At 34.8% G+C, this 11,425-nt stretch overlaps 1 protein-coding gene across 1 annotated transcript; it reads right to left on the bottom strand.

Moving 5' to 3' along the window:
* Positions 1 to 1,154: 1,154 nt before the first annotated feature.
* Positions 1,155 to 1,783, bottom strand: IFNE (interferon, epsilon). The gene is given in 2 exon segments (XM_008581948.1): positions 1,155 to 1,208; positions 1,211 to 1,783. Coding segments are annotated over 2 exon segments (627 nt in total).
* Positions 1,784 to 11,425: the final 9,642 nt, after the last annotated feature.

Raw genomic sequence — 11,425 nt, 5'->3', positions numbered from 1 at the left:
CATTAATTAAACTCAACTGGAATATGTTTTGTGCCTCAGCAAGCTTTTATATTCAGTACTAACTTGTATCTTGAATTATGCAATGAATCTGAAGCAGAACATGACATAAAGTAGTAGAACGAGCACTGGAGTTTTGAGCCATGCCTCTGCTGCTTACACTTGGCAAATGTAGGAAAGTCACCAAGCCTCAGTGAACTTCAGTTTCTCCATCCCCACTTTTGTTCCATGATGACTTCTGAGAGCTCCTGGCTAGAAGAGCTGGAATCCATTTATCACCGGTATCTCCCAGGAACAACAACCTTTTCCCTTGGCATGGGCAGGCTTCTCTCCAGCCCTCCTGCTCTCAGCCATCCCACCCAAGGGCAGGCTGGCACAGTCCTGTTTCTTGTAACCTTCACCTAACACTCCCTTTCACCAGCAAGACTTCCTCATGCATATTTCTGATAACTGTGACTTGTTAGACATATTTAAAATTATTATTTTAATTTGTAATATTCACATAATTCAATATTAAAATATAAAAATCAGCTGTAAAAACTCTCCCCCCCCTGTCCTCTTTCCTCCCTCTAAATACAGGTAATCACTGCAATTTATTTCTTATTATTTATTTACTCATATACAGTAAGTATAAACATAATTCTTATTTAACATTTTCACCCCAAGTAGCGCATGTTATATATGCTGTTCTGTGTCATGCCTATTTTTTGCTCATGTCCTATGGCCATATTTCTATGGTGTCTCCTGCAATTTAAATATTTACTGTGTAATGATATTTTCAAATCTTGTGATGCAAATTATTTCTAGTATTTCTCATTGTCTTTACCAATTCTAGCAAATAAGCAAATCATTGTAATGGAGGTTCTATGTTAAGGAAAGTATTATTACATTGGAGAAATATTTCATTATATCTACCCAACCAACCTTCATAAAAATACACCCAGTTGAAAAACCAATTATAAAATTATTTATGTTGACTTTTAAACAATTTAAAATGGATAGAAAATATAAAGCAACATTATGAAACAAAAATAATTGTGGTCAATATGCACAATCTTAAAACACAGATAAATATATACATGCCAAATCAAAACAATGCCACCATTTTATGACAAGCAGAAATAATAGTGTCTGGAGAAGTCCTCCTGCCCCTCTACCTACCTTGTGCTTTTAAAGCCTGTAGTCAGCTCTTGTTCCACATCATTCAAGGGTCCATTCCTTGTTTGTTCAACTTTCCTATGAATCTGAACACAAAGAACAGACACCTGTTGATTTCTACTTGGACGATGGTCCAGGCACAGCTGCTGTAGTCCTGGCCTTCCAGGTAATCATGGATCCTTCGGAAGTATGTTTTAACTTGTAATCTAAGATCTTCACTGCCCAAGCCACCACTTTTCTGTCCTGCTTCCACTTCCATCAGTGCTTCTAAGTATTCCAGCTATTGATAAAGTTCAAAGACGAATTTCTCCATGTGGTTTTCCTCCCAACTATCCAGAGGAAAATTTGCTTCAAAGAGGTTGAAGATCTGCTGAAGCATCTCATGGAAAATGGCCAGTGCATGTCCTTTTTGGTATTGCTGAGGATTCGCAGACTTCTGGGGAAGCAGGAAGTTTTTCCTGTGTGGCAGACACTGCTGAATTGATGAGGTTTGCAATTTATTCAACAGTTTTAAACTCTCTTTGTTCATTCTTCTTTGCTGGAAGAGAACCAGTTTCAATTCTAGGGAGAAGATAGTAGAAGAGGCCAGCAGCACCAACACAATTCCAAAGAAGTGCTTGTTAATCATGGTGAAGGTCAAATATGCTACTTATCCCTGAGCAGACTTAGTACAACTCCAACGTTAGTGAATGTTTGCCTTTCATGCATCTCAGGTTATTCTGGTGGGTGTTCTCTTTTGTTGGTTTTGTTTTCGAGTTGTCATTTCTCCAAGTTTACACATTAGGTGTTTTGGTTCCCTTTTCATGGAACATTTCCTCCACTTTCCCCATTGTGTTGGCTGTCTCATAAGCAGCTGAAAAAACTTGTTTCATTGTATGCTTTTTCTTTGACACAATGTGCTTTCTAAATATTTAGACAAGCTTATTAAAGTTCTTTTATTGAGATGAAGCTTTTTTCTCCCTTAAAGCAGTAGTCTTGCTTAGAGAAATATTTATCAGAGTCTTAGCAGCACCTACAAGGCACTGAGAGGCAAAAATTAAAGTCCATACAGACAAATAGTTGAGCAAATTAATCTTAAAATATGTATCAGCAATCTTAAATTATTTCATATCTTATCTAATTAGTTTAATATCTAACATTCCAGCCTATGGAAATAAGTGAAATAGAAAAAAATTAACAAAAGGAGGTTATTATAATATTGCAATGGCAGAATATTAGAAACAACCTATAGTCCAACAACACGTGGATGGTTACACATGTATGTTGCTACATCTGCATAATGAAATGTTATGTAACCATTATAAATGATAAAATTGTATGTAAGAACAGGGATGGCCAGTTAGTTCAGTTGGTTAGAGCATGGCATTATGACACCAAGGTCATGGGTTCAGATCCCAGAACCAGCCAGCCACCAAAAGAAAAAAAAAGAAAAAGAGAGAGATTGGGGGTAGTTGGTTTGTCTGTATTCCCAAGGGTAGTGATAACAATGGAAAACCAATGTGAACAACTCTACATCAATAATACCTCTTGAATTACACATACTCAGTTCTGTATTCTAAGTTCCTCCTGAATAATCAAGCCCCTAATCTACCTTTCCAATCTTATCTCCTACTCTTGCCCCAAATGTAGTGTGAGGGAACCTGAACTCCACTCACTATTCCCTTAATACAGCTAGTGCTTGTGTTTGTACGCATGTTTATTGATGATGCTTTCTTTGAAACATTACCTGTTGCCTCCTTCACCTCAAGTACCTGTCTGTGCAAGGCTAAGGACTACTTGCTCTTTAAGGCAAGGAGCTATAATCTCTCTTCTGGATCCCCACAACACTCTGTACCTCCTTTAAGACACCTTTCTTGTTCTGTCTTATATATGGTTATTTATTTCCCTGCCTTACTACCTCCCAAGATTAAAAGCCTCTTAAGAGTGTGAAATAAACATGCATCTTCTTTGCTGTGTATACAACTATAATAGGTGCTTAACAAATATGTGTTGACCTGGAGTGAATTAATATATTCTACCACAAAGTAATGCAAGATATTGAATCTTATTTTTGATAATTTTTCTGCAGGTAGTTGTTGGGTGAATCCCTAAGTGTTGAAAACAGGCACTTAGTAAACATGTGTGATCTTATTATATACCAGCTCAGCTTTATTGGTGTCACTTAGTCTGATATTAGTAAGTTGAAATAAACTAAGTCAGCATGCCCCATGGAGGGGTCTTTCCCCTCTCTCTCTGAGAGAGAGAGAGAACTATGTTAATTCATAATATACAAAATAAGTAACACTTGTTTTGATAACATTCTGCTTAATCTATCTGGACAACAGAATTTTGACTGATCTCAACATAAATCTTTAAATCTTTAATGCAGAGCTGCAGAGCTTCAGGAAAACAAAATAATATCAGATATGACTATATTGAATGAGAATGAGCTCTGACCTACAATCAAGGCTTCTACATCATTTTAATTCAATTGGCAATAATAACCTAAAGTTATGTTCTTTAATTTCCAAATGCTTGGGGATTTTCTAGACATCTTTCTGTTATTAATTTCTAATTTGAATCTGTTGTGGTTAGATAATATAGTTTAAATTTATTAAGACATTTTATGGCTCAGAACATGGTCAACCTGGTCAATGTTCCTTGTGAACTTGAAAGAATTACACTTGTATTCTACTTTTGTTGTTTGGACTGTTCTATAAATGTAAATTAGGGTAAGCTGATTAAAACTGTTATTGAATTTTTCTATATGTACTATCAACTATCAAGAGAGAAGTATTGAAATCTCCAACTATAATTTTGAATTTGTCTATCTCCCATTTCAGTTCTATCAGTTTTTGTTTCATGTATTTTAAAACTCTATTATTAAGTGCATCACATTTAGAATTATTATGCCCTCTTGATGAATTGACCCCTTTATTTTGAAATGTCCCTCTTCATCCTTGTTAATATTTCTTATTCTGAAATCAAGTTTGTCTAATATATACTCATGCTTTCTTTTGGCTACTTACTGTTTGAATGGTATATCTTTTTTGCATTCTTTTTAAAAAAAATTATCCATTATTTATATTTAAAGTGGGTTTCTTATATATAGCATATAGACACACCTTGCATTTTATCCAATCTGACAATCTTTGCTTTTTTTGAGTGTTTAGGCCATTTACATCTAATGTGATTGTCAGTACGGCTGGGTTTACATCTACCATTTTGCTATTTGTTTTTTAACTACACATATGTTCTTTTTCCCTTTTTTTTCTTTTCTTCATTCTTTTGGATTAAATGGGTTTTTTTGTTTTTGTTTTATATTATTCCACTTTATCTCTATTATTGGCTTATTAGCTACACAACTTTGCTTTATTTTTGTTTTTATAGTAGATTCTATAGGGGTGAAAACATACATCTTTATTTAATATATTGCAGTTGACCTTCAGATAAGATATACCACTTAAAGTATAGTGTAAGAATATTACAGTATACTTCTATTTCCTCCTTATCCTTTGTGCTATCATTTTCTTACATTTTTATATGAAACTGTATGTACATTGTTACTATATTTATCTTAAACAATTATATTTTGAGATGTTTTTTAATAAAGAAATATTTCTTTTATATTTACTCACATATTTATTATTTAACATACTTACCATTATCACATATTTACCCATAGTTACCATTTCTGGTGCTCTTAACTTATTTTTGTAGGTACAAATTTCTATATGGTATCACTTTCCTTCTTGAAGAACTTTTCCTTAATATTCTTGTATCACAGGTTTCCTGGCAATGAACTCTTTGCTGTCTGAAAAATTATTTTCCCTTCATTTTTGAAATATATTTTTTCTGGGTATAGAACTCCAAGTTGATATATTTTTTCTTGTAGCACTATAAAAATGTTCCTTCACTGTCTTTTGGCTTGCATGATTTCTGAGGAGAAGACTGCTGTTATTCTTAATTTTATTCCTCTGTGCACAATGTGTCTTCTTTTTCTCTGACTGCTTTTAAGATTTTCTCTCTATCATTTTTTTGGTGATTTGATTATGATGTGCTTTGGTGTGATTTCTTCCTGTCTCTTTAACTAGGAGTTTCTTGGGCTTATCGAATCGCAGATTTTATCATTTTCATCAAATTTAGAAGTTTCAGATGTTAGTTTTTCCAACATTTTTCTATCTCCATCTTCTCCCACCCCCAGCTTCCCAATATTCTCTGACAACTATAGATATGTTAGACTGTTCAATATTATCACACAGTTCCCTAATCCTTTGCTCATTTATTTTTTAGTCTTTTTCTCTGTTTTATTTTTGGTAGTTTCTATGTCTGTCTTCAAGTTCATTGTAGTATCTTATCTACTGTTAATCACATTCAGGATATTTGTCACTTGAGATATTATATTTTTCATCTCCAAAAGTTGAATTTGTTTCTTTTTGATGTCTCTCATTTCTTTCCTCATCATGTTCATCTTCCCCTCTACCTTCTTGAGCATATGGGATATATTTATAGTAGGTATTTTAGCCTCCCCTCCTTGTCTGATAATTCTATTATTTGTGTAATTTCTGGGTCTGGTTTTGTCAATTATTTTTTTTACTGTTTATGATCCTACTTTCCTGTGTTTGTGATTTCTTTCTTTTTCTTTTCTTTTCTTTTTTTTTTTTTTTTTTTCATACCTGGTAACTTTTGAGTGGATTTTGAACATTGTAAATTTTAATTTAATGAGTGCTAGATTTCTTAAGTCCTTTAAATGTAGTTGGGCTTTTTTTTTAGGGTGTAGTTAAGTTAGTTGAAATATGTTTGATTCCTTCGAGACTTGCTTTTAAGCTTTGTAGCATGCGTGTAGCAGACTTTATAGTATAAGGAAATGCCATCCCACTTCAAGTATATATCCTTGCAAGGACTCTGAGACTCAACGCTCCCTGTATTAGGAGGTCTTTGCACTCTGGTTGGTGGAAACATTAAACGTTCCCGGCCCTGTGTTAGCTCTGGGGATAGTCTGCCTGCTCCTTTCTGGGTGTTCTTTTCCCAGTCTTGGGTAATTCTTTGATATACATACACAGATCACAAATCTGCTGAAGACTCCTGCAGACACTTCTACAGATCTCTGTAACTCTTTTGTCTCTCCCAATCTCTCTCAGTGCAGCAATCTGTTCTCCGTTAGTTTGTCCTGAAAATCTCTAGTTGCTTCCCTGAACTCCAAACTCTGACTTATCAACTCAGTGAGAACAGTAATCTGTTTGGGTTTTCTCCTCCTTGTGCTGCAGCCTAAAAACTCTCCACAGAGTAAGTAGCCTGGAGCAATTGCAGGGCTCACTGTATCTCTTTCACTTCTCTCAGGGATCATTATCTTATGCTGTCTGCTGTTCAACATCTGAAAATTATTATTTTTAAAATATTTTATTCAGTTTTCTAGATACTTAAAGTGAGAGGATAAATCTGATCATCCCTTATGTCTGGAAGTGGAAGTTCTCTCAACGTTAATGATCTAAATAAAGTAACGGTTAGTAAATTTTAGCCTGTGGGCCAAATGTGGCCCACCACCTGTTTTTGTAAATAAGGCTTTATTGGAACACTGCTATGTTCATTTTTTTTTTACATACTATATATGGCCCTTTCATGCTACAATAGCTGAGTTAAGTAGTTGTGACATATACCGTATGGTTTGCAAAACCTAAAGTATTTACTATCTGGTCCTTTACAAAAAAAAGTTTGCTGAATCCTGATCTAAAAAATTAAAAATAGAATATAGTTGTATTCAAGGTCTTGAAATTTTGAATATATTTTTATAAAAAAAGTAATTTAAAGTAAATGTTTAAAATGTTAAATATTTTGTTTTCAAAAACACGAAATATTCAATACAATATTATCTACCAAAATTAAAATGCAAAATGCATGGTATATTATAAATACCAAATTATAATCAAAATTATTTAGATAAAGCTTATACTTAGCATTTTAATTTGGAAATTTTATTAGTAAACATTAAAAATTTTCATAAAAGTAAAATCACATGCAATTTTGCCTTTCAAGTTTCATCTGGATGACACTGCAAAAAATTTTATCATACTTCTAGCATGTTATGTCTTGTCTAGACCTACATAAATACAGATTTAATAGTAAAATAAATTGTTTAATATTGCAAAATTTTTCTCAGCCTCCATGTGCAACTATTGCAAATGCCTACTAATTAATGAGCACCTCCTGAATCACTAATTGTTACATAAAGACAAGCTAGAGAATGGACACTTGGTACTATTGGGAAACGATACTTCATTATAAAAAAATATATTGCATTCATCCTGTCCCTGAGGAAGGATTTACAAGTCAATTAATGTGTCTCTTTTTTTCCCTCTGTGGCTCAAAACCCCCACATTCCAAAGCAATGTCTCCTTCTTGCCATCCGTCGCAGTCTCTTTTTATTTTGGGGACTTAAAGCAAAAGATGTGGAGAAGTGTTTCCCTGGGACCTGAACAAAGTTACTAACAAGCATGAATATTTAGTTATTAGACCATATATGAGCACTCAGTAGTGGATCCAAAGTGAGATGGGTACTAGGTGTTCTTAAAGTTTTTTGTTTGTGAATGCATATGTGTGCATATGTTTGTGTGTGTGCATGTAGACAGTCATGTCTGATATTCAGGGCCCTTAAAGGAGCCAGACCTAAAGCATGGGTCCATCTTGTCCAAATTTTAGGTTAGTATTAAGGAAATCCACTTCATGCTTACATCATTGTAGAGAAAAACAATGGAAAAATGTCATGATGATGGGGGAAAAAAAGAGCAAAGTCTTAAGCATCACTGAGTAAGATAAAATCTTTGAAAAAGATTAAATAAATAACTAATAGTGACAGTATATCATTAGCTAGAATGGGCTTTTCAACGACTTTTCAACGTATTGCATAAGTAAATATTTTTATTTATTCACTTTTTTCCATAAATTATTTATTTGTCATTATTGTCAATCTAAAAAATGCAAAATCATGATACCCTGTGCGTTTAAAATATACCAAAATAGTTCTAGTTAGTAAGAAAGCATCTTAAATTCAACCAAAGGATGGCAGCATAACATCAATTACTTAGAGCCTGTTACCAACTTCACCGTTAGCAAGAAAAATCACAAGTTCATGGCATTTAGTGGTCTAAGTACTAACATGTGATCAGCTCTCAAACCTTGTGCTTCTGGCCAAACTCCCCAGTGTGCCACATCTAGCTCCGGTCCAAGCTACCCAGTGTCTCACTTGCCCTAGCCTCAGCTGATTACTTCAGGCATGGTCATTTGTCCCATTGATCTCAACACATTTCCACTCTACTTTCTGAGCATAAACTTGCAAAGATTTAACCGCATTAATTTATCTGTCATGGAATACTGGAGCTGGAAGTGATCTTAAATGACATGCAATCTCTGCTTCCCTTTCCCTTCCTGAAAAATTTAGTCATAAAGCCAATAGATGTGCAGAAACAGATAAGCATTGTACTGGAAAGGGCAGAGATCCACACTGATGGAGCTCAAACAGGGTGAGGTGAGCATCTATATGGATAGAGAACTTAGCATAGGGTGTCAGAACCTGACAGGAGTGAGTAGAGCATCCGTGCGGGGGAGGTTACTGTGGGGAGTCATAGCCTGAGTGGGATGAGAATGAAAATTCTATAAAACAACTGCCCTGTAATCTCAAGGTCATAAGAGTCAAAGAAAGACCAAGCCACTGTTCCAGACTAAAAGAGACTAAAGTATATGACAACTGAATGCGTACCATGAATCTGAACCGGATCTATTTGCTATTAGAGATATTATTGGAACAACTGGACAAATCTAAATATGAAAACTGAGTATTACATGGTGCTAACGTAACCATGTTAATTTCTGTATTTTGATGATTGTATTGTGGTTATGTGGGGAAAATGTCCCTGTTGGTGAGAAATACTCATTCAAGTATCCAAGAGTATTGGAGCATCAGACTGGCAACTTAACTCTGAAATGGTTTTGGAAACAAAGTTCTCTCTCATGTAGTTGCAACTTTGTGATTATTTCAAAAGAAAAAAAATATGTACGTGTATTTTTTAAAACTAAATAACCCATATTTCAGATGTGATAACTGAGGCCTAACAGGGCAGAATATCCTTCTGTACACCATCTTCATCTATTCTGTTCTCCTTTTCCCTCTTTATAGTTTAATTCAGGCCAAGAATGGCAAAAACGCAGGAAAAAATAAAAAGGTCACCACTCTCCATTAAAAGGGTATGTAACATGATGTTCAAGCACCTGGGGTCTAAAGTGTAGCAGATTAAGTTTAAATCCCAACTATACCACTTGTTTGCTGTGTGGTCTTGGGCAAGCTGTTAACTTCTCTGTGTCTCAGTTACACCAGTGTAAAGACAAGGATAATAATGGTACTTCATGGAGTTGTTGTGGAATCTAATTGAGATACTCCATTTAATGCCTTTAGTACAGTGCATGGCACATGATCCATGCTCAGTAAATGCCATCATTATGTTATTTGTGTTAGACATGATATTATTAATAGACTACAACACTCTTTCCCGCTGAGCTCTGGATAAGCACTTTCAACATTCTCTGCAGGTAGTCCCCTATTAATCAGTCACAGCTGGAAGTAAGATAAATCATATTTTATGCTCAGTAAATGCCATCATTATGTTATTTGTGTTAGACATGATATTATTAATAGACTACAGCACTCTTTCCCGCTGAGCTCTGGATAAGCACTTTCAACATTCTCTGCAGGCAGTCCCCTATTAATCAGTCACAGCTGGAAGTAAGATGAATCATATTTTTCATCAATGTTTTTTTTTTTTTTTTTGTAAATGTCAATTAATCCAAATAAAAAAGGACCGAGTGTGTACATACTCTATAAACACTTACACAACCTATAGTGGTCCTCATGATATTAATTCACTCAATAAATTTCTTACTAATTGCTTTTTAGGCCCTTAGCACTGATTTAGGCATGTTTAGTAAGCCAGAGATAATGATCCCTGGAATGGGGTTTAATCAGATTAGGTAGAGCATGAGGGGAGAAAAAATTTAAGCAAATTATATAGCATATTATAAAGTAAAAGTATACCAGAATAAGATCAATTGGTAGCATCTTTTCTTTCCAAAATTATTGACCACTTGGCCGTAAAACTTCTGTGTATAGAATGAGAAGAACAAATAGTCTAAGATCAACCCCTGAGAAACACCAGTATTTAAGGAATAAATAGAAGAGTACACCATAAAGTGAAATAAAGAGTGTCTAGAACAGTAAAAGGAAAACCAGTTTTCAATTGAACAGATATGATGTTGATGGGTGGGAGAGGGGAGAGAGTGGGGGGGGAGGGAGGAATCAGTAAAGGGACATGAAAATCAATTACATTGTATACTGACAAAATTTTTTTTAAAAAGGAAGGGTAGTCTAACAGTGTCACATGCTGCTGACTAGCTAAGAAAAGTAAGTACTTGAAAACACATGCTGGAGTTGATGACATGAAAGTTATTAGTGTCTTTGATAAATAGAATTTTCAATACAGTAGTAAGCATGGAAGCCAGATTTTAATGCTTTAAAGAAAAAAATGTAGGCTATGCCAACAAAAATTTGATAACTACACAGAGTAGAAAAGTGGAAGCAGGAATAGGAGATGCAATCTCGGAAGGTTTTGTTTGTTTTTGATTGTATTTTACTTTTAAGGTAAGAAATACTCTGATGACTCGAAGAAAGCAGTAGAGAGAGAGGAAGAAATAGAACTGGAGCACTCATGTCAGGCTTGGTCCGTAACAGGAAGAAAGACGAAAGAATAGGATAAATGACGGCGGGAATACAGGTTAGAAGAGGAAGTTGACAGTTTCATTATGATGTTTTCTATTTATTTTCTTGGTGAAGTGAGAGACTTGATTACCTGAAGGACCATCTATGAAATTAACTTCTGCCTTGGCACATGCTGTTTCTTTTGCTTTGAAAGCCCCTCTTGTCTCCCAATTCAATCCCTCTTCATTCAGCTGACATGTCACTGACATGCTCATATAGCTGCATTCACAGCTCTCATCATAGTCTATGTTTATAAGATTTGTGACTATTTGACTTATTTTTCTCTCTTCCCTCAGAGGACACTGGCCAACTCTGTATTCTGCTCATATTGCAACCACATAGGTTAGCACACTACATTCCTAACCTAGAATATAGTAGATATTCAATAAATATTGACTTAAAAATGAATTTACCCAATAGGGGAGGGAGAGGTGTTCTAGGTTTGAAGAGAAGGGACAAAATTTAGGGTTGTGATAGGAAGAATATGAG

This window comes from Galeopterus variegatus, unplaced genomic scaffold (assembly GCF_000696425.1).
Source record: "Galeopterus variegatus unplaced genomic scaffold, G_variegatus-3.0.2 Scaffold2492, whole genome shotgun sequence".
Classification (NCBI taxonomy): Eukaryota; Metazoa; Chordata; class Mammalia; order Dermoptera; family Cynocephalidae; genus Galeopterus; species Galeopterus variegatus.
This window is presented reverse-complemented; position numbering and strand designations above follow the sequence as displayed.